The 24,386-nt window shown below is 48.6% G+C and overlaps 1 protein-coding gene across 1 annotated transcript; it reads left to right on the top strand.

Moving 5' to 3' along the window:
• Positions 6,317–19,290, top strand: S1PR3 (sphingosine-1-phosphate receptor 3). The gene is made up of 2 exons (XM_005684237.3): positions 6,317–6,598; positions 15,615–19,290. The coding sequence occupies exon 2, from the start codon at positions 15,758–15,760 to the stop codon at positions 16,892–16,894; it is 1,137 nt and encodes a 378-aa protein (XP_005684294.1). The 5' UTR covers positions 6,317–6,598; positions 15,615–15,757; the 3' UTR covers positions 16,895–19,290.

The raw sequence follows: 24,386 nt of genomic DNA, 5'->3' as shown, positions 1-24,386 counted from the left end.
GGGAAAGAGCTCACTGGGAAAGAGTTCTGACAGTGAGGCAGCCTGGCTTCACTTGGCCCCAGCCAGGGTTATTAGGTACAAAAGGCCAATTTCCATGTTGCAGATCCAATTCAGATCAATGTTTTAGAGCTATTTCTCTCCCTGATAGCTCAGTTGGTAAAGAATCCACCTGCAATGTAGGAGATCCCGGTTCAACCCCTGGGTTGGGAAGATCCCCTGGAGAAGGGAAAGGCTACCCACTCCAGTATTCTGGCCTGGAAAATTCCATGGACTCTATAGTCCATGGAGTGGCAAAGAGTCAGACATGACTGAGTCATCTTCACTTAATTTCTCTCCAGCACTATGTAAATAACTTCCACTGTGGTGATCTTCTGGAAACCACAAGACCGGGGACCCCCAGGGGCTCTTTTCTGCTGGGTACCCTTCCCTGTGGCCAACCTACCCTACCCCACCCCCTGCCCAGAGCTCCCACCACTTGTCCACACGTGTGAACTCACACATTGCATCCTTAAAAATCGACCTCTGAAACCCCCAAAAAAGTAGCATGTACACTCACTCAGGATAAGAGCAAGACAGAGATCCAAGAGGCAGAGGCAAGTAGAGAGGAACGAAGGTGCATTTATAGGCACAAGTGTCTGGCTTTCCCAGCTTCTCTGTTCCTACTACTTCTGCAGCATCTCAGCTCTGCTGGGGAAGCCTTCCCTGTGGGTTAGAGTCTTAAAGCTGGATGTCTTTTCACTATGTGGCACCTGAAGGCCATGTTTCAGGCACTAATGTGCTGTAAAAATAAAGTGTATTGCTTTTCAAAAAACTACACATAAGAACATAATGTGTGTGTGTGTGTCTGGGTGTTCAGTTGAGTCCTACTCTTTGCGACCCAGTGGACTGTAGCCCACCAGGCTGCTCTGTCCATGGCATTTTCCAGGCAAGAATACTGGAGTGGGTTCTCATGCCCTCCTCCAGGGGATCTTCCCGACCCAGGGATCAAACCCAAGTCTCTTCAGTTTACCTGTACTGGCAGGTGGGTTCTTTACCACTAGCGCCACCTGGGAAGTCCACGTGATAATACATATTTGCTCAAATGATATTGAAGTCTCTAGAGAAGGAAACGGCAACCCACTCCAATATTCTTGCCTGGAGAATCTCATGGAAGGAGGAGCCTGGTAAGCTACACTCCACGGGGTCGCAAAGAGTCAGACACGACTGAGCGATTTCACTTTCACTTTCTTTCATATTCAAGTCTGGGATCATGTGGTTTTCAAAGGTATACAGACATAAATGTTCGTATCTTTTAATTTTATCCCCATAAGCCTAGATTTGATTTGATAGTTTGAGCACAGAGATGGAGAATTTTTTAAATTACTTAGTCAAGGCTATGGTTTTTCCAGTGGTCATGTATGGATGTGAGAGCTGGACTGTGAAGAAAGCTGAGTGCCGAAGAATTGATGCTTTTGAACTGTGGTGTTGGAGAAGACTCTTGAGAGTCCCTTGGACTGCAAAGACATCCAACCAGTCCATCCTAAAGGAGATCAGTCCTGGGTATTCTTTGGAAGGACTGATGCTGAGGCTGAAACTCCAATACTTTGGCCACCTCATGCGAAGAGTTGACTCATTGAAAAAGACTCTGATGCTGGGAGGGATTGGGGGCAGGAGGAGAGGGGGACGACAGAGGATGAGATGGCTGGATGGCATCACCGACTTGATGGACATGATTTGAGTGAACTCTAGGAGTTGGTGATGGACAGGGGGGCTTGGCGTGCTGTGATCCATGGGGTCGCAAAGAGTTGGACACGACTGAGTGACTGAATTGACTGAACTGAACTGAACCTCACATTTTATTTTTCTCTAAATTTTTATCATGGAAAAATTTCAAGCTCTTAGAGAAGGGGAACACATAACACAAGTCTCCCCATCCACCTTGGAGACCCAATTACGGCTAACATGTTTTTATATCAGGTTTACCTGTACACACTGTGGTGGCTCAGATGGTAAAGCGTCTGCCTGCAATGCAGGAGACCTAGGTTCGATCCCTGGGTTGGGAAGATCCCCTGGAGAAGGAAATGGCAACCCACTCCTGTATTCTTGCCTGGAAAATTTCAAGGAAGGAGGAGCCTGTTAGGCTACAGTCCATGGGGTTTCAAAGAGTTGGACACAACTGATAGACTTCACTTCTTCACTTCACTGTTTCTGCTGAATCATTTAAAATCAAGTTTCAGGTATCAAGACCCTTCAGTAGTTAAGCAGCCATCTTCTAAAAATAAAGTCATTCTAGCAAGCAGTGTGCTATTATTACACCTAACAATGTGAACAATAATTCTACAATATCATTTAATACATCATCATGTTGAAACTTCCTCCAAACTGTTTCACATTGGGTAGTTGACTTAGGAATTGATCAGCATCCATGTTTGCTACGAATATTGCTCCCTTTTAGTTGATTTTGTACTAGAACATTCCCACTCCTTCTCTGACACTGACATTTTTGAAGAGACCAGAAAAATTGATACAGAATGCTCTGCTCTCTGCACCTATCTGATCTTTTCCCCGTGGAGTCATTTACTTTGCTGTTCAAACCCTTCTTTCTCGAAAACCAGAAAGGCTGCAGGCTTGAACTTTGATTCAAGTTAAGTATTTTTAGCAAGAACACAGCACTGGTGATGGTGTGTGCTGGATTCTGCATCCTATAATACCGGGTTGATTTGGTTTGAGAGATGCTAAGTTTGATCCCTCCTGAAGGCCCTGACAGCCAGATGTGTCCACTGAAAATGGAGAATGTTCTTCCTTTTCCAGTTAGCTCTGTGGTTCACCAACTCTCCACACCTTCATAGGGCCCCTGCATAAAATCGCCTTCTCTAACTCAATTATTTCACTGACCACTGCACACTGGGATCTTCCTAATCATCCCACTGTTGTTGTTTAGTCGCTAAGTCATGTCCAACTCCTTTGCCACCCCATGGACCACAGCCTGCCAGCCTCCTCTATCCGTGGGATTTCCCAGGCAAGGATACCAAAGTGGGTTGCCATTTCCTTCTCCAGGGGATCTTCCCGACCCTGTGACAAAACCCACATCTCCTGCGCTGCAGGTAGGTTCTTTACCACTGAGCCACCAGGGAAGCCCAGTTCTTTCATTACTTCTGCATTTACGAAACATCATTCCTCTGGAAAGAGCTGTCCCTGCAAAAGGGAAGAGTTTTATCCCACAGACTCTTAGGGAGAACTGGTTCTCTCCAGAAAAGTCATGAGAGAATGTGGTCTCTAAGAGTTGTGTGGGGGCACAGAAGGTGCCCCTAGTCAGGGTCCATTGTCCGAGCTTTAAGGAAAGGAGGAGTAAGCAGGGTTGGGCACTGGGCCAGTGAGAGGACCATGTATGGCTAGAGCTGCTCAGGATGGGAAATCTTTGCAGAAAAGGAGTTTCAGATATGCCTATATATCAAATCCTCTCATCTCCCTTGGACACCTGCAGTAGAGTCCCAGAAGTTTTCAGGCTTCTGGAGTCCAGGTCCTGACGCTGGTTTTGGAGGCATCACTAAGCCTCAAGGTTGCCCTGGTGATGTCAAGATTTCAGACACCATCCAGTGACTGAAGACATGGGCACCAATCAAAACAAACCTAGTAGTGCATTTTTCACAACGCGAAGCAACTAATTGAACACACTTGTCAATGAACCAACTGATTGTTTTTGTCAGTTGTAGGCACCACGGCCTGGAAAAGGCAATGGCACCCCACTCCAGTACTCTTGCCTGGAAAATCCCATGGGCAGAGGAGCCTGCCTGGTGGGCTGCAGTCTATGGGGTCTCGAAGAGTCGGACACGACTGAGAGACTTCACTTTCACCTTTCACTTTCATGCACTGGAGAAGGAAATGGCAACCCACTCCAGTGTTCTTGCCTGGAGAATCCCAGGGATGGGGGAGCCTGGCGGGCTGCCGTATATGGGGTCGCACAGAGTCGGACACGACTGAAGTGACTTAGCAGCAGCAGGCACCATGGCCAGTACTCTGTGTTTTTACCCTGGTCATTGGCTGAAAATGTGTGATCTCTCCTCTCCTTTTCCTGACTTGCTGGTGTAGAAGTGGAAAGATGAAAGCACATTTGGTTCCCCTTGTAATCTGGAGCAGAAATGGCTTCTCAGAGCTGGCAGAGGATACTCTGAGCCAGCTTGGAAGGAGACCAGAGGGAACTCAGAGTAGATTAAGTGGAAGCAAGGCGAGGGCAGCACCAGCCCTCCACTGAGTGACAAAGGTCAACAGATCTGCAAACCCACACCAATACCCCTTTTTCTCCAGGGCTGGGGTTTCTCAACAGTTCAGTTCAGTTCAGTCACTCAGTCATGTCCAACTCTTTGCGACCCCATGAATTGCAGCACGCCAGGCCTCCCTGTCCATCACCAACTCCCGGAGTTCACTCAGACTCACGTCCATCGAGTCGGTGATGCCATCCAGCCATCTCATCCTCTGTCATCCCCTTCTCCTCCTGCCCCCAATCCCTCCCTGCATCAGAGTCTTTTCCAATGAGTCAACTCTTCGCATGAGGTGGCCAGAGTACTGGAGTTTCAGCTTTAGCATCATTCCTTCCAAAGAAATCCCAGGGCTGATCTCCTTCAGAATGGACTGGTTGGATCTCCTTGCAGTCCAAGGGACTCTCAAGAGTCTTCTCCAACACCACAGTTCAAAAGCATCAATTCTTCGGCGCTCGGCCTTCTTCACAGTCCAACTCTCACATCCATACATGACCACTGGAAAAACCATAGCCTCGACTAGACGGACCTTTGTTGGCAAAGTAATGTCTCTGCTTTTGAATATGCTATCTAGGTTGGTCATAACTTTGCTTCCAAGGAGTAAGCGTCTTTTAATTTCATGGCTGCAGTCACCGCCTGCAGTGATTTCGGAGCCCAGAAAAATAAAGTCTGACACAGGGACCAACTCAAAAGGCAGGCAGAAGTGCTGGCAACTTGCCTTCCCTCGCCTACCCCATCAGGGCTCAGTCCCACCCCTAATGGGCATTTGCTCCCAGCTCAAGGGGAAGGATGCTTGGGGCTCCTCCTCTAGAAGCAAGGGAGCAAATCACAGACTGGTAACTGGGCAACTCCCCAACTTGCTCCAGGGACCCCTGTGGTCCCAGTCCCCTCCTCCCAGGAATGGACAGCCTTGCTATGGTATCAGGCCTTCTGGTTCCTTCTTCCTGCCTTTCTCCTTTTCCTCCTAACCCTTCCTCCGCCGCCCCCACCCCTCGCCCCCGCCCAACCGCCCATCTCTTTCTCCCTCCGGCTAGAGGCTTGGAGGGTTGATCTGTGTTCACTTACTCAGGACCTTCACTTTCCCTGTCCAATAGAGTTGGTCGTCCTCTCCCGGGGGATTCTTCTTTAGGAAGCTAAAGAAGACTATCTCATTCATACACACAAGAGAGGCGAATCGCTGAGACCTGCCCCCGCAGGCCCACGAGCTCTTGTGTCCGGGGTAGATCTGGGGATTCAGAGAGTGTGTGCCCTCCGGGGAACAGCCTCTGCGCTGGAGGCTCAGAGCAGAGGGAGGTGGTAGGCGCAAGGTTCAAATCAAAATGTGGCCAAATGTCTCCCCTCAAGTCAGTCAATTCCAACCAAAAATGATCGTGATCGCGACAAAGATGATGATGATGAAACTAACAGCAATAATCTGCCAGATCCTCGCCCTCAATGCACCCGGTCCAAGCCTAGTCCCCGATCCGGTTTGGACCTTCCCGGCTGGGTGCTGGGCAGGGGTCGGCAGCCTTGAACTCCTCGGAGGGGCGGAGATTCTGAAGGGCAGTTCTGGGACAAAGGCGGAGGGGCGAGCCAAGCTCTGGGGGGACTGCCGAGAGAGGCGGGGGCGACAGGAGAATGTCCCGGGCCCGCCAGAGGCTTGACTGCGGGGGCGGACACGAAAGGCGGGGGCACTCCGGGGGTGGCAGTCGGGGAGAAGGATGAAGGCGTTGGGGGGCGAGGGCAGGAGCCGAGAGCGAGAAAGTGGGATGCAGGGGCTGCGGGGAGGGGAGGAGGGATGGGGATATAGGGGCTCAACGCTGAGGGAAGAAGTACAAAGGTGGTGGGGGCCGAGAAGAGAGGAGTGAGGGCGGAGGGCGGGGAGACGGGGGAGGGGCCCAGGACGGTGGGGGCGTGGGAAGCGGGAAGGTGGGGACTTAAGGGGCAGAGGGGGAAAAGATGCGGGTGGGGGAGCCGCAGGGAGCGGGGGAGATGCAGCGGGGCCGGGAGCTGGGGCGGGGCGCCGGGAGGTGGGGAAGGAGGTCCGGGTAGGAGGGTCTTGCGGGGGCGGGAGTAAGGGGCTGGGACGCGGGGAGATGAGGGCTGGACGGCCGGGCGGGGAGGCGGGGCGCGGGCCCAGACCCCGGGGTTAGCTGGAAAAGTTTGCGCCGGGGCCGGCGGGGGCAGAGGCTGAGGAAGCAGGTCTAGGAGACACGCGACAGGAACCCGGCGCCCAGCGCGGTGGCCGCAGTAACCCGAGCGAGACTCTCGGCCCGGGCAGGGTCCCCAGCCCCGAGCGCCGAGTCTATCCCGGAGCCCCGGCACCGGGAGGGCAGGAAGGGGTGCCAAGATGCCGAGGGTCCGAGCGCCCTTCTCGGATAGAGGTGAGCCGGCGGGACAGAAGGCCCGGGCTCCCGGGCTGGGTGGGGGCAGCTGGGTCCGCTTTTCTCACGGATTTCCAGCCCGTCTTCCAGGCCATCCAGCCCATCGCGACGTGGACCTGGGCGGGCGAGCACACCGCATCAGCATCGCCCACTCCCACCAGGTCGTCCATTCTGGGGACTGAACCCGGGCGGGGGAAGTGGGGATGGCTCCTTTTTTAACTACAGTTAGAGCATTTAAACGCCGAATGAAAGAGAAGTGACTCTTCACAGAGACGCGCCATGGGTCCTTTTCCTGGGATAATTAAGTTTATACCGCCTGGAATGCGGACCTGGGGGCTCTGGAAGTGTGTGTTCTTGTTCTCTTGGGGAAATCGTTCTATTTTATTTTCTTCGCCGCAAAGTTCCAGTTTTCCTTCCATTTCTCAAACAAGGCAGTCGGGGCTGTCGGAACCGGGCGGGGGGTGAAGGTGGGGGGACGGGAAAAGGAGTCTGGAAGACAAAAGTTCTACGGTGCGGTAATGAGGTTCCCAGGGAAGATCAGTAAGTTACAGTCATATTGAGATAAATCCGGGGAAGCGACTACTGTGGTCCTTCTTCGACGATTGCAGGAAAGTGCTAACTTTGCCACTTAACCCCGTGCCCCCACCATAGTCTCCAAATTGTTCTCTCTCCTCTTTCTCCTTACTTTCTCTCTTCCTGACGTTGGACATTGCCAAGGACATATTTCTTTGTGGTGTATTTATATTTAGATGTAAGAGAGGGACTTCTTGTTGGATTTTTAAAGGGAACATGCTTTACTTTGAAGATGAAGAGCATGAATGAGTCTGCCTCTGGAGCTCTGGGTACTTAGAGAATCAGGCATCTTTTAAAGTCTGGAGTTAGAAGTTGCAGACATTGTACAGAATCCTGGAAGTAAAGTGTTAGTCGCTCAGTCCTGTCTGATTCTTCACAACCCGGTGGGCTGTAGCCCACCAGGCTTCTCTATCCATAGACTCCTCCAGGCAAAAATACTGGAGTGGGTAGCCATCCCCTTCTCCGGGATCCAAACCCCCATTGCAGGCAGATTCTTTTCCATCTGAGCCATCAGGGAAGCCCCAAAGAATTATGTCTTCATGATTTATTTTTACAACATTCCTTTCTTCATTGATGAAAATCTTACATGTAAGAAAAATTTAATTCCTAGAAAGTACAAGGGCAGGACTATGATCTGTGGGTATATGACTAATGAGGATGGGGGTGGTTCTGGGGGGGGTGTGTGTGTGTGATGTGGGGTGTGTGTGTGTGTGTGTGTGTGTGTGGTACTCAAAGAGTTGTGGACTCAACTGATGCAGAGCTCAGTGCCAGTTTGAATACTTTTGTTACCATAGGTGAACCACACATCGAGTTTTCTCAGTCAGAAAACTTGCACTTTGGGCCTGCTAGTCCAGGCGCTCTAGTCTCCTGACACCAGGGATCCGAAACGCAAAATCAGCCATTAAGATACAGATGCAATGATTCCTCGCCCAGTATTCATCTCTGAAAATACTGCTTTCCTCTTTATATTTGTGAATTCCATTAAGTGCATGACGCTCCTAGTTTTCTACCATACGTGGATAGTGAAGCTACCGTTTCTTGTACAAGGCCTATCTTACGAATGGGCCTAATGACTTTATGTCTCAAAATTTAGGGACTGGTTTTCCTTTACCTGGAAATTATGACACTAATTTGATTCCACGGTATCTCTTCGACCCCCTAAAAATGTTTCAAGACCTACTGTGTATGCATATATTTTTGTTACAAAGACATGGGAATTTGAGCATAAAATAATCTTGAAACATTTGTTGTTGCCCAACTGGTGAAAACCTTTTTCTCTGCCAGGATTTGGGATTATACAGCTGGCATGGCAGCCTAGGGCAATCTACTGTGTTGGCCAGTTAGCTGAGACTGAGCTGCCCCTGGGCTATACAGGCTTTCTGTTTCCCCACATTTGGTTTCATGATTCCTTTCTTATCAGTTTTGGAGCCACTTTGTATTATTCCCTTGCCATATGTTTTCTGTAAAATTGGTTAATTACCTAAAGAACATTGAAATATATATATTACCATATGTAAAATTAAATAACCAGTGAAGATTTGCTGTTTGAAGCAGGGAACTCAAATCAGGTGTTCTGTGACAACCTAGAGGGGTGACATGGGGTGGGAGGTGGGAGGGAGCTTCAAGAGGGAGGGCATATATGTACACCTATGGCTGATACCGTGTTGATGTATGGCAGAAACCAGCACAATATTGTAAAGCAATTATCCTCCAATTAAAATGAATGAAAAAGATATTCCATGAGCTTTTGGAGATGATATGCTAGACTTTTCCTGTCTAGCTTTAGTTAATAATACTTTTTAACTTGTTGTTATAGTTACTAGGCATAAAGTTTCTTTTGTTTCATTTTTATTCTGTTTTTAAGGAATCACAGTGGCATCTGGAAAGGCCAGGGCATAGCCAGTCAGGTAAATCAGTGACAAGGTTGTTCAGAGGAGGGTGTGGAACCCATCGGGTGGTTCTAACGTCTGGTTGGAACTGTGAGCTGGAGTGGGAATCCTGAGTCATTTGTAGGCTCTTTGCCTTGAAGATGATGCTCCATTTCCTTGGGGTCAGAGTTTTCCGTATATTTCAGTCAAGCCCCCAGATTCAGCATTCCAGCATTTTGCTAGCATAGTAGCTAGAAGCAGTTCTGTTCTAAATATGCTGGTGGCACCCGTGTCGCTAGATAGGTGAGGAACGCATGGAAAAGCGACAGCTTCTGGAAGAGCTTATCCCTCATGTGGTGCACTGGAGTCCGATGACATGGGCATCCAGCCCTGCACAGCCTCTGCCAAGCTGCGCCACAGGCTCAGTTTCCTCCTGTGTCCATTTGGAAGCAGATGCTGCGGTGGTCTCAGCCGTGGCGCCTGCAAGGCGCAGCGCGCAGAGCGCATGCCATGCCACCAAGCAAGGGTGCTGCTGTGGGAACGGATGAAAGGAGCCCTGCGGTTACCACTTCCTGCCCAGAACACCTCTCATTTTCGTGTGCCTAGAGGAACTCATTTCCACACACTTTGATTCGTGCTGTGACAGCCTTGGTAGGAATTCAGTCCTGTACCCTTCCTTAGAACAAGCAGAGAAGAGATAGTTTGAAAAACCTGGCAGAAAAGCAATGAAGATAAAGACCTCTTGCATCAAAAGCATTTGCCCTCAGACCGATGAGCCTGGATGCCCAGGAGAACATGCAGAGAGGCAGATGTTCAAGCTGGACTTGGTTGTGGGCACAACCTGCATACATGGGACTCCTTGGACTGCTGTCAGATCTCTGTTAGCATCTGAGCCTTGTTTGCTGAGAGAATAACCTTTGTAGAAGCTGCATAAAAGTAGGAAATCTGACTGGGGACAAACTCACTTCTGCAATCTGGAGAAGAAAGGGGAAGATGTAGAATCCTGATGTGGTTCGTCTGTAACAGCCTTTCTCACCAGGCGCTCCACTAATGGGTCCAGAGCAACATGCAGGAATGCGAGGCTGAGTATGTAACACCTCTTGTCATGAACCATCTCTGAAAGCAGAGTGAGGTCACCTAAAAAACCCCTGAGTGAAGGGAAATACTCATTAGCAAAGGAATTTTGTTGGGGCCATGAAACAGCCAACTCATTATTTCCTTTCTAAATTCTTCTAAGTGGGGGAAAAAAAAAACAAACCTTGCTTTCCAAGAAATTTTACTTGGTGACAAATACTTTGTGTTTTAATTCAGTTTGTGGGATGAACTGGGAGAATATAGCATTTTAAAAATATAACACCTTGCATCTTACCAGGAGAAATCAGTGTCTCACTATCTTATTGAGCTTTTTTTTTTTTTTTTTTGGCCATTACCAAGAAAAAGAGACGGACCCCAGACTGGTGAAATATTTTCCTTTGTTTTTTTCCCCTTTTCCTTCTTTTTATAGTTTGTTTATTTTTCAAAGTGACGTGAGTAGAGAAAGTGACTCTCCAGCGTGGAAAACACATCTGGAATCCATCGGGCTCTGCCTGGCCCCCTCCCCCTCCCCCCACAGATGCTCTTCCTTGGAATGGCGGGAGGAGGATGGGGTGACACCCCTATGAACCACCTTCTAGAAGGCGTCATATTCCTTCTCTGCAGAAAGAAAAGCCTTGGTGTTGGAATGCCTTGAGGTAGACTCAAAGACCCCACCTGAATGAGGATGGAGTGAAAACTCTTAGGTAGCAGATCTCTGTTGAATAGACGGAAGACAAGCCCAGGAGCGGGCAGTATACCGCCTTTACCTTCACAGTGAAATGCAGGCAGTCAAATCCTCACTCAGAGTGGGTGAGGGGAGAAGTCTGCGGGGGTCTGGATGACCCGAGCACAGTTTGGGAGGGAGAGCTCTGCTTACGGATATAAGTAAAGCCTGCTCTCAGGCACAGCTCTGTCGGAATCTGGGTTTGTTGGAAGACCACTGCGCATGAGCAGGAGCACCACGTGTCTTCTATAACTGGCCAGGTTTTTTGAATATGTACATGACTAGCTGGCACCCAGCCACATTTTCAGCATCAGGCCGTATTTTTCAGTATGCAAGTGAAAATTAAGCAGTGATCCAATTTTTACAATGGAAAGGCAGATACTGGTCTGGTCACTACCAGCCCCAGACCTTATCTTTAAATGTGAGCATTTGTAATGTGTAACTCTCACCCTCGGTGGGGACTTCTCCAGCTACCCACAAAGACAGTTCTCAGGACCGCTGGCTGAGACCCGTAAGCCTCTGTGGGGACCCTCCATCAAAACCCAGCCTAGGCATCAGCAGTAGGAAGTCCATGGTACCCCTTGGCACACAGACACATGCTCACCACAGGGGACATCCTTAGCTCGTCCTAACAGCACTGCTGAGGACAACGGCACAGGGAAACCACTCCATGTCCACAGCCCAGAAAGTATCCATCCACACTGCAGGAGCAATGGGAAGGAGTTACCCACATCTCTCTGCATGACTCACATTGAGCAGGAAGCTCACAGGAACATCACGTTGAGAAGAAGATGCCAGGCACAGCTTCATGACTCCATTTATGTGAGCGTCAGACACAGGCTAAATTACTCTAAGGGATAAGAAGTCCAGAGAGTGGTGCCATTCTAGTGGTTAGTGACTAGAAGAGGCCATGAGGGATAGGAAAGGTTGGGTATCCCAGGAACCCTGGTGCCCACGGTGCCCAGCACTCCTGCGGTGACTGGCAGCAGCAGGATGGGTGAGACACAGAGGGCTGATGCCCACCTCTCCATGAGCAGAGCCAGCTGACTCTCAAAGATTCAGGGACCAGGGAGGGGGCAGAGCATTCTCCCCGCAGACTTGGAGTCTGTGTTGCATCCTTTCGGATGGAGGCAGGAACTCACCCGTGAGACGGTTTTGACCATGCATAGTGGCATTCAGATCTATCCAAAATCAATCTAATCTTTGGGCTGGCACAAAACTCTCAGATGGGATCAGCTTTTTAATGTTAATAACCCAAAGGAAATAAGCTTTTTTGGTTCCAAAGAGAGATGGGTATCTTCCAGTTACGCACAGTGTGGAGGTCGGTATTTTATAGAAGATGTTCTGAGAAAATATGCTCCTTGAGTGATACATATTTAATTAAGGGAAATTATAAATCGAGCATTAATGGGAAAATGTGTTCACCCTCAGGATTCATGGTTTTGATGGGTTTCTGGCACATCTTAAACTATTGTCATTTTGGTTATTTTCTTGCTGGGTATTCGTTTTTATTGTTTCCTTTCGTACCCTCTACTCAAGTTTATCAAAACTCTACATATTGAGGGGGAAAAAAATGAATGTGAGTCTGTGGAGCCTGCGGTGTACTTCCTCCGCCCTTTATTCCCAAGAGAAGTCCACATCCAGCAATTTTAAAGGGACTCGCAGCCCTCCTCTCTGTACTGTAGAGCACAGTCGGAGGGGCAGAGACTGTCTCAAGGGGGCCATGAGGTATTTAAAGGCCGTGGAGTTATCGCAGGCAAACTAGGGCACAGGAGAGAAACTTCGGACACCCTGTTTCCAAAAGGCTTTCAGATGCAGTTTCCTGGAGCTGTTTCGCCCCGGTGTGAGGGGAAATTACGATACAATTCACATTGCTCTCCTTTTCTGTAATGTTTGTATATTTTGATCATTCAGGCTGTTCTGGTGCTAGGTCACCATCATAACTCCTCATGTTATGCTCACCAGCATCAGGTCCTGGGATAGAGGGGCGGCCACCTGGACATGGCAGCCGGTGGCCTGGAGTGGCGGGGGCAAGGGTGGGGCTGGGGACAGGGAGTGTTGGAGGGCCCTCCAGCCAGCTACATGACCCCATTGCCCTCAGAGGAAAAACAGCCCCTCTCAGGATGCTGCTGCTTTGTGACTCTCACTGGAGCAGCGCGTGTGTTCCTCTTCCCTGCCTTTGGGTCGTGCCTTATCTGTGAACAAGGACACACGTGGTGCCGTGACAGGGTATCCATGTGGAAATGCCAAGCACACTCTCAGGGTTGTGCTCTGGGGTGGGAGGTGTTGGAAAGATAACCAGGTGGCTAGGCTCTCCTGTGCTGGGTTTCCTACGACAGCCAGGAAAAGTCAGCAAAGTGGGAGCTCAGAGACTCCATTCAGTGCCCACAGACGAGAGCACTTAAGATGAGCAGCAACGAGGGGCACACGCATTTACTGGGCACCGTTAATGTACGTGGTGCTGTGAGAGGAGAGATGGAGAGGATGAAATAAGGGGCCCCAGGAAAGTGCTCCGAGAGTGTCAGCTGCTGCTCCTATCTCTATCCTTAAAAAACAGTTTGCAGTTTGTTTTAAAAAGTGGTGTGCTGGGCCAGGATGATTCCAGAAAATGCTATAGAGCTGGTAGAAGTTGACCTGGAGCCTTAAGCATGGCCACGATTTAAATAAAAATGGAAAAGAGGTAAGCTGTTGAGGGGAGTGGCCCACGAGCTGACCCCCACCACCCCTGCTTCTGTCTCTGGGAGACCAGGCCCCTTATCGCAGACCAAGCAGGGGGGACCAGGGCTGGATAGGGAGACTGCCTCCTACATGAGGCCTCACAGTGCCCCTGGGTAAGGGGAGACAGCCCCAGGGTCGGGTGCTGCCTCCGAGGCTCATCAGCTATGTGGAGACCTTGGCAGGCCCCAATATTTGGTGGTAAAGTTGACTCCCGGCCCTCCGTGACCTCAAACTTCACTGAGACACCAGGGGCTCATGTGGTTTCCACAGTAAGCCACACACAAACCTCCAGGACACTAGAAGAGATCTCTGCAAAGCAGTGGGGCCGTCTTTGCCCCATGTCAGAAAACCAGGCTCCCCCAAATTAAGGGAGTGGAGGCTTGACAACATCCTCAGGCCCTGGAGCCAGCACCCGAGTGGCAGGAAGGCATCCATCTGGAGAGCCCTTGGTCAGGGAGCTCCGTCTAGAGCCTCCTCTGCTTCTCACTCACAGAGCAGCTATCCAGGCTGAGCCCCCGGGTCCCCCTGCCACTGAGGCCTTCTCTGGAATGAGCTCAGCAGTTGTACCAGGCCTTCAGATTCCACTGCACCCCAAAATGCAGAGCCCCACTTCTCTGGAGAGTGGTCCATGTGCCGCCGAGACAAACTGAGGGCTGTGATTTAAACTTATAAAAGTTAAAAAACTTCAGAGTTTAGATAGAACTGTCTAGATAGAACCAGATCCACACAGTAGGCTGATGTAAATTGACCTTGTTTGAGTTTCATTATATATTTAAATATTCATAGTTTTAATTTAGAATCAGTGCATTTAGCGAAAACCATTTCTACCTTGGTAGATGGGTGTACTCTGCCTTGGACATCACAAGAAGCCTTTGGACAAAGCCACGTGGGGGTGGGGGTGCGTAGAGGTCCAGCAGGGGAAGGGCCGTTGGAAGCCTGGCTCTTGGGCTCTCTGCCCCATTATCACTAATGCTCCCAGGTTGGTTGTTTCTTTCCATTCACACACACTGATTGAGTTTTGGCAGTTTCGACAGTTCTATCTAAACTCCGAATTTTAAGCCAAACTCAAAAATCCACTTGCTTGTCCTTGTTCTTCTTCCTTTAGTCTCAGTAGCGGTTGATTCCACTTATACAGGTTTATATTCTTTCTTCCCCTGGCTCCACGATTAGCTGCTCACTCAGGGAGTGGCCCTGTGGCCCATGTGTGGATTGTGCTGTTCTTCCTTTGGTGACCAGATGGTTTGTCTCTGAGCTCTCTGTGGGGCAGACCTGAAGGCCATCTAGATTTGATTTCTGGTCTTGGCCTTGGTCCCAGGGATTCCAGGGAAGTGTGACTACTTCCTACAACATTGCTCCAAAACCCATCAAGGAGGTTTCAGAAATCAGTGGGCCTTATTCTGAATTCCATCTTATTTTTTGGACCTGACATAATCTCTGTTTCTCTCTCGCTAACTGGGAATAAGGGTTTACCAGCTCCTGTGCAGGAAATGGGGCTCCCCAGGTGGTGCTAGTGGTGAAGAATTCACTTGCCCTTGCAGGAGACACAGAGATGCAGGTTCGATTCCTGGGTTGGGAAGATTCCCTGGAGGAAGGCATGGCAACCCACTCCAGTATTCTTGCCTGGAGAATCTCATGGACAGAGGGGCCTGGCAGGCTACAGCCCATAGGGTCACACAGAGCTGGACACGACTGAAGCGACTTAGCGTGCATGTGTGCACAGTAGATGAGTATGAACTGGTCAGCTTTCTTAAGTCCTTGAGATTTCCAGGTGGAAGTGTTCTTTGGATTTAAATCCGTGTGTTTGGATTACATGACTGAATGATGGCAGTGCTCGATCACAGAATTTCCCTCCTTGGCAACTGTAGACACAGAACTGCTTCTTCTGGTCTCCACAGTCACATAGGAAGTTGGCCTGGGTTAAAGGCCCTCTTTGGGCCCTATGGATCAGCCATCCAAATGCTTCAGCATTTTTAGTGACTTTCTCCAACTCTGTTGCTGCTGTTGTTCTTAGGTGCTGTTACTTTATCACTGGGCTCTCTCTCCTTTTATCTTTTCGTAGGAGCCTATTCTCAACACCCTAGCCGGTGTCTGGCCTGGATCCCTGTTGCAGCCTAAGCAGAAAGCAGTGTTTTCCCTGGAAATGGACGTTCTCAGGGCGCCCTCTGGTGTATTCAGGAGCTAACTGATTGTGAGTTCCAAGTGATGGCGCTGATTCTCACGCCACGCCCCAGACCTTATACCTCCAACGAAACCCTGCACGAACATTACAGCTACGTCGGCAAGCTGGAGGGCCGGCTGAAGGACGCCCCCGACGGCAGCACACTCACCACAGTGCTGTTCTTGATCGTCTGCAGCTTCATTGTCTTGGAGAACCTGATGGTCTTGATTGCCATCTGGAAAAACAATAAATTCCACAACCGCATGTACTTTTTCATCGGTAATCTGGCCCTCTGCGACCTGCTGGCCGGCATAGCCTACAAGGTCAACATTCTGATGTCGGGCAAGAGGACGCTGAGCCTCTCTCTGACGGTCTGGTTCCTACGGGAAGGCAGCATGTTTGTGGCCCTTGGGGCGTCCACCTGTAGCCTGCTGGCCATTGCTATCGAGAGACATTTGACTATGATCAAAATGAGGCCGTACGATGCCAACAAGAAGCACCGCGTGTTTCTTCTGATCGGGATGTGCTGGCTCATCGCCTTCTCGCTGGGCGCCTTACCCATCCTGGGCTGGAACTGCCTGCACAACCTCCCCGACTGCTCCACCATCCTGCCCCTCTACTCCAAGAAGTACATCGCATTCTGCATCAGCATCTTCATGGCCATCCTGGTGACCATCGTGATCCTGTACGCACGCATCTACTTCCTGGTGAAGTCCAGCAGCCGCAGGGTGGCCAGCCCACACAACTCAGAGCGGTCCATGGCCCTGCTGCGGACCGTGGTGATCGTGGTGAGCGTGTTCATCGCCTGCTGGTCCCCACTCTTCATCCTTTTCCTTGTGGATGTGGCCTGCAAGGTGAAGGAGTGCGCTATCCTGTTTAAGGCCCAGTGGTTCATCGTGCTGGCCGTGCTCAACTCTGCCATGAACCCCGTCATCTACACGCTGGCCAGCAAGGAGATGCGGCGGGCCTTCTTCCGACTTGTCTGCACCTGCCTGGTCAGGGGCCGGGGAGCCCACTCTTCACCCATCCAGCCCGCTCTCGATCCAAGCAGAAGTAAATCCAGCGGCAGCAATAACAGCAGCCCCTCCCCCAAAAGCAAGGAAGATCTCCCCCAAACGGCCGCCTCACCCTGCATCACCGACAGAAACAAAACCCTGCAGAATGGAGTCATATACAAGTGAGGGTGTGGGCCTCAAGGAACCTGGGGTCCTTGCATCGCCACAGGAAGAGCAGCGACCAACCCTGCAGCCACGTTCTTCTGGATTGCATGCCTCACCATGGGGGTATTTCCAGATCTGGGACTCGAGAAAGCTGTTCTGCCAACAGCCTGGCCTGGTGTAGATGTCTCTTCAGGAGGGGGCCCAAGGAATTGCCAATGCTTTTCAGTGCAGACACCATGCCTTGTCCATTTAGGCTCTAGGGTCTTCCAAATGTACCAAGCTGCTGATGTCAGCAGCCACCTTCTCCTGAATCCTCCCTCCTCTCTGGCCTCTGTCTGGAGAGGGAAGGTGTTGGACCACACACACTGTGCAATGTGTTTCCCAGGAACATCATCATCCCAGGATGCTGTTCGGTGACTACACTACACTGACTGTGCACGGATGGATGCTGTATAGTCATCATTTCTGTGTTACAGAGCACTTGCGTTTCAAATGTCTGCCATTGGTACCTATGTGAGCTGCAGTACATGGTGTCGTTATGTAACAGGGAGGACAAGTAAGTTCTGGCTGAACCACCAAGTATGAGGACGTGACTGGAAACTAGGTGGACAGGCCAGTTGCAGGCTCTTCAGACTGACACAAAGTGTCACGTTAAGCAGATTTGGAAAGCGCAACCCCTCTAAAAGGGCTTGTCTGAGGCTGGTCTCAGATGTATGCATCTGACCCCCAACTGTCCTGAGATGCCCTTGACTGCGTCTGGAGGATCCAGGAGAGAACGAGTGAGTTCTGTGGATGTACGTCCCCCAAGGGGACTCCTGCTTGTCTTCCGTCATTTCTCCCTGAGGAGTCTTAAGCTCATCCAAAAGTCAAATTAGCCAAATTACCCAGTTGTTTGGGGTTTCTCCAAATCCTAGAAAAGCCAGCCAAGGTATTCCAGGAGCCCGTGCCCTACACCAGTCAAGAAAAGAATCCAAGAGGGAGAAGCAGAGGACAGACCCCTGGCCCATTTCACCTTTCCGACATAATGGGGAGTTTCTGTTGAATTCGAAGATGCTTACAGGACAGCGCTGTGATCCTGTGTTGAGTTTGAATCTGTATCAGAAAAGCATCAAGTTAGCAACCCCCCTGTGCTGTTACAGCTGAGCAGCTGGGGCCGTCAACAGCCTCGTGGATTCCTGAAAGCTGACCCTTACCGCGACCGTTAGAGCAGTTTAACTGTGATCTGGCACTTTGTGCTTTCTTCAGAGAGAGGTAGCAATATTGTAATCTTTCATTTTAACACAGGTTGACCCTGTATCACTCTTTACCTTTAGAAGGAATTACTTAGAAGGCATTTTTGTACACAGTCATCCCCAAGGATTCTTCATGAAGTACAAATGGATGAAAATATACAAATTTCAGAGTTGTCATAAGTACGTAGTTGATGTACTGAGTCCTTTGTTTTTTAAAAAGATAAAAAGGAACCTTCAAAAGGATTCTTACCTGTGTAAGCCTCACTTCAGAACCCCTGAAGTTTTTAGGTTCAGTGGGAATTTTGCCTGAGTAAAGACTAAAAGAGTAGCCTTAACACGTGAGTAACTTTTCAGAGAAAAAGTGATTCCTCTTTGTTATCTCATGCAAGCTCCTCTTTATAAAGGAACATTTTCATGGGTCCTGGGTGACCATGTACCACCCAACATCTTTCTTAGTTTTTGTTGCTGATGGAGATAAATCCTATTTTCAAGGACATGCTCATCAGCGGCATTTTAGTTGTTTTCATCACATCACTGAAAAGGAGCTTATTCTCTTGTCAAACAGCCTGAGAAAACTGGGAGCATTTATAGAATAGTTAAGCATTAAGATACTGGGCTAAGAAAATAACAACAAAATTGCCTCAGAGAGCCCAAATATTGAGTATTGCATTTTGTCTTCAGTGGTGAAATGACTTAAGAACTTTATATGTTAGTTCTGAGTTGCTTGGGGGCTCCAGCTCTCTGGCGCTAATAGTAATATAACACTGCACCATAACCTCAACTTTTTTTTGAGGTAGCACAACACTTTCAATCAATCTGCATGAAAAATACCCCAAAACAGTCATTGTGTCTATTTGATATATGCAAAAAATAATAATAATCAAATTTAGTACCAAGTGTCAGAGAAGGAAATGGCAACCCACTCCGATAATCTTGCCTAGGAAATCCCATGGACAGAGGAGCCTTGTGGGCTACAGTCCATGAGGTGGCAAAGAGCTGGACATGATTGAATGACTGAACAACAGCAAAAAGTACCAAGTGTACAATCCTAACTAGCTAGCTGATCATTTAGAAGCTGAGTGTGTCAAAGCCACAGAGAACCTGTCTGTTAGAGCTCATTCAGTTAGCAACCTTTATCGAGTCCCATGTATGTTTGTTAAAAATAAAATAAAATTGAAAGCCTTTGTATAAACTGGTTGTCGGAAGTCCATGTGGGGAGCTGTGTACACTAAGGCTGCCCCTGGTGATATGCAGAGGGACAGCATGAGCTCTCACCTGCTGCTAGCTGTTTCTCCGGGAATTATATCACTCTGAGAACTCTAGTAGCATTTCCCCTATACTTCCCAGTAGCAGAGCTGGTATTTTTGGAAACTTTGGTGTATTGGGTGCTAACATTGGTGGAATAGCACCCAATACGCCAAAGATTCCGAAAATACCAGCTCTGCTTGTGGGAAGTGGCTCAGATGGTAAAGAATCCACCTGCAATGCAGGAGACTCAGGTTCAATCCCTGGGTCAGGACGATTCCCTGGAGAAGAGAATGGCAACCCACTCCAGTATTCTTGCTGGAGAATTCCATGGACGGGGGAGCCTGGCGGGTTATAGTCCATGGGGTTGCAAAGAGTCAGATATGACTGAGCAACCAACACTTTCGCTTTCCATGAAATTTGGTAGGTCAACAGGGAAGGAGGTCAGTAGGGAAGGAGGTCAACAGGGGAGGAGGTCAATAGGCCGCCCTTTCAATGGGGAGAAAACTGTAAGAGTCATGGCAGCCGAAGTGCAGCCAAAAGAGAGGGGAGGGCGGGTTCTGCTCCATTTGGTGCAGTGGAGGCACCAGGAGAGACTTGATAAACCAGCCCTTTTTTCTAGCTTTATCCATCATAGATGGCAAGTTTTTACCTCTCCACCTTGCATTCTTACACAGAAAGGAGCCAGTGTTTGGCATCGCTATTTGGTAGTGACATTCCTGAAGAAATCTGCCCCCAAAAGTAACTGTGGGTGTACTGTGGGTGTACACAGAAATTCATCATTTCTCTGTTACAGAGCACTTGGATTTCAAATGTCTGCCATTAACATATGTGCAAGCTGCAGTGTGTGGTTCCATCATGTAACAAAAACCACAACCTACTGCCACCTTTGATTTTGCCCAAGGCCAAGTGGGCAGAAGTTTACCTAAATCCCATCAGGAATGCTTTTGTCAAACTGCCATTTTCCTCCCACACCTTTGGTGTCCCCAACAGGACTCTGCTGTGATTGTATTTTAAAAGGTCTCCTGGGGAATAATTGAGAATATCTGCTTTCTATGGAAAGGCTTCCAACTCCCTTCCTCCCCTTCATGAAGCAATACAAGATCCACCATCCAAATGAGAGACTTTTCACAATATTCTTTATTGCCCACAGACTCACATTGACAGCCAGTTAACATCAGACTATTTAGAGAACAGTTGTTTCTCTCCAACCTTGACCCATGGTTCATCTACACTGGAAAAGAGCCTTTCACAGAAATGTATTATTAACGAGGTGTACGTTATAGAAAACTTGTAGTTAAATTACCAATTCCATGCTTTTAAATGTATCTATGAGTGCAAAACCTCCACACTCAAATGTTTTTAGTATCTAAGTCAAATATCAAAGGGTTTGCTACATAATCAGAAACGCACACACCACTATTCTGAAAATGAAGGCACATTTTCCGATAACCAGTGACAAGGAGTGCAGTCGCGCCTAAGTGGGAGTGACAACCTCTGCTCCTGGGCCATGGTGGTGAGACACAGAAGTGCCATGTGGCACCTCCAGCTGGCTGCCCTAGAAGTTCAGGGATGTGCCCGGCATGGCAGCAGAGCTCACAACAGGAAACCACATAATTTACTGAAAGAGTGAAGTGGAATCACTGAACGTGACGAGGGAATTTAAGCCAATTCTCTTAACCCATTGTGTTGTCAAATCTCCCAGATGTTGGCCAAATAATTTCAATTTTATTATCTTTCAAAGAACAGAAATTAGAAAACTTGAAGTTGGTTTTGTGTTTCCACTCCTCAGAGATCTCCAACACCAATTCTTATCCAGTAGCAACATAGAAAGTGGTAAATTGGCAATAAACCAGAGATCGTCACAGTAATTCTTTTTTGTTTCACAAAAGTTAATGGAAAATAAACATGAAATTTTCAAATATTTACCAGTAGGTATAATTTCCCATCCAAATGCTTTTTAAAAAGTAATAAATATCTCATTATTACACATTAGATGTACACGGGACGGAGTTCTCTCCTAATCCTCGGATTTAAGCATCAAATTTTAATTCTTATTTAGTTCTGGATACAAAGAAACATTCATGTCCTTAATTTTACAAGATTTACTCTGGAACAAGTTATAGTCAAAAGTCAAAGGAACAGAGAACATTCCACTTGCAACCGACATATAATTGTTACAAAAAAGTTTATTCAGTGTTCAAAAATGGATTTGTCTGTTGATTTCTGCTTTAATCATCCCTTGATTCAGTGGTTAGAAACTTTGGTTGTGGTTAAAATGTCCCAGATGAGTGTGAATTCGTGACTTCAGTCACCCAGGGCCACGGCATGTGTCCCCTTGTGTGCATATTTCTGCCTACAGCATTTCAAGGTGAAACAACAAAATAGAAACTGGAAATTGTATGGGATTTCATTTCTCATGCTTTCTTCAATGAGAATGCCTCTTCCATACCTTAGCCCTCAGGAGGGAGCCCCGTGTGTTTGGGCCTAAGGGGGTCATTATTCTGGTCATCTGTGGTTGTGAGAAGGAGGCAAGAATGAGGCAGGAGCACCCCAGGGATGCCTCCCACATCCCTCCCACCCCTGACCACCGTTCATGCATGAGGGTGTCTCTGCCTCCTCCTGGGCCGTCCACAGTGTGTCTGCCTGTTCTAACCTCCATCCTGTCTGCAGCCCATCTGCAAAGACTTCAGACTCCCCAGACCCACCCAGGAGCCCCACCGTCCAGGGTCCTAGTGAAGTGGGCCACACATCAGGCTTGTCGTGCCCCCATACCCTCCATGTGTGTGTTTTCTACTGAATTGTAACTGCAGACAGGCAGAACCTTTGCATGATCGAAGAGGCACAACACAGTGCTTGCCTCATGTGAACTAACATGAGACAAGGTCAAGAGGAGGCTGGTTAGTAAAGGCAACAAGCAGTGTAGCTGCACCAGGAAGACAACGCTCAGCTCCTAGGCACAGCTGCCTGGGCAGCCTCCTGACACCCACCCCTGCTTATCTTTACACACTGCTGGACGAACATAGGATGTAGGTCTGGACTTGCTGCCCCCTACCTTTTTTCTTTTTCCTTCTCTGTTCTCCCAGCCTCTCCTTTCCTGTCTTCCCCCACTGGCTTCTCTTCCCTATGTCCCTTTGTCACTTCCCACGGTGGCCCCCTCATGGCCCTCTTGTCTTGTTCCTGCAGCATCCAAGACCATTCCCCCCAAGACCAGCATCCAGGACCATGTGCAGATGCCAGGACGTATCGGTCCCCAAACTCTCAACATGTGTGTAACTTTCTAGTTGTCCATGTTAATTAAAATACCAAAATCCAGGGAGGAGTCCCAAGGTACCAACCTGCATGTGCACACATAGACAGAGATGTGTGTCCGTAATAATCAATGTAGGTATATGCATATGTATATACGTATGTACAGACAGACGGAGACAAACATCTGTCATAATTAGTAGGTATACGTATGTGTGTGTGTTTATATATATATATATATACACATATGCAGTTGATATTCACAAGTCCTGGTATAAAGTTGCAATTTTTCTGGCTGCTATAAAATATGCCAGTTTTAAAACTGCGCATTTGTTGCTTGCAAACTTATAAATATGTATAAACCCCATTATAAATAAATTGTGTCTGGCAGATGGCATTTTATCTGCCAGTAGTGATTGCATGGAGTTATAAATGCTTATTAATCCTCCACTTTTGAACTCACAGCTTGGACTCTGGGATCTATAATATGAAGTGGCATGAAAACAACCATATGTTAGAGGGGAAAAACAGTCAGCGAGACAGGTAAGGGCTAGCAATTCATACCTGGTGATGGTTCCGAAAGTCAAGACTGCCTGCCAGCATCAACTGCAATTTACTAAGAATGCAAATTCTCTGGCCCCATCCAGGAGTACCGAGTCAGGGACTCTGGGGAGGATCCCCGATGGCTCTGATGCCTGCCTTTCATCCCAAGTCTGCTTATGAAGGGCTGTCTCTCCACCCAAGTACTCCTCAGTTTGGTGTGTGAAAGACCAGCCAGGACACTGTGGCCAGAAACAGCCTTCCACCAGTGCTGGGCTGTTTGGGTAAATAAATGTCTGGCTCAATCCCTGCCCTGGTGGGTTAGCTCTTAGGTCTGTCCAGCCCTGGCTCTCAGTCCCCAGTGCAATTAGTTATCTACATCTTAGTGATTTGCTTGATCATGCCTTCCTCATCAGCTTCCTTCCCCAACCCTGAGTCTACATACACTCAGAGCCTTTCTCAGGGTCTGCTTCTGTGGGACCCCAAGCTAAACTGGGGCTTCCCAGGTGGCGCTAGTGGTAAAGAACCTGCCTGCCAATGAAGGACATATAAGAGAGGCAGGTTTGACACCTGGCTCAGGAAGAGCCCCTGGAGAAGGGCACGGAAACCCACTGTAAAATTCATGCTATGGGCATAACTGAATCCCTTTGCCATACATCTATCACTGACACATCATTGTTAGTCAACTACGTTACTGTTTAGTCGCTAAGTCATGTCTGACTTTTTGCGACCTTATGAACTGTAGCCTACCAGGATCCTCTGTCCGTGGGATTTCCTAGGCAAAAATATTGGGAAATCAACTATACTCCAATAAAAAAGATGAAAATTTTGGGCTTCCCAGGTGGTGCTAGTGATAAAGAACTTGCCTGCCAATGCAGGAGACATGGGTTCAATTCCTGGGTCAGGAAGATACCGTGGAGAAGGAAATGGCAACCCACTCCAGTATTCTTGCCTGGAGACTCCCACGGACAGAGGGGCCCAGCTACAGTCCATAGGATCACAAAGGGTCAGACGCACAAACTAAACAAAGGAATAGAAACACTTTCTTGTCCATGTGAATGGCTCATCTTTTATGCATTTTGGGGGGGAAAAAGAGCATAAAGATAAAGTCAAGGAGGGAAATACTACTTGCCATTTTCCACCAGGGGCTGAACTTTATGTAGAAACCCTGAAGGACCCTAATAAGTCCTGCATTCTGTCCTAGATTCAGCCACTGACTGTCACCACCTTCTAGGAAATCAATCAGC

The sequence above is a fragment of the Capra hircus genome, chromosome 8 (genome assembly GCF_001704415.2).
Source record: "Capra hircus breed San Clemente chromosome 8, ASM170441v1, whole genome shotgun sequence".
In the NCBI taxonomy this organism is placed as follows: Eukaryota; Metazoa; Chordata; class Mammalia; order Artiodactyla; family Bovidae; genus Capra; species Capra hircus.
This window is presented reverse-complemented; position numbering and strand designations above follow the sequence as displayed.

Excerpts from the sequence above, each read along its gene's own strand:
- S1PR3 (XM_005684237.3), top strand. The coding sequence starts at position 15,758 with ATGGCGCTGATTCTCACGCCACGCCCCAGACCTTATACCTCCAACGAA.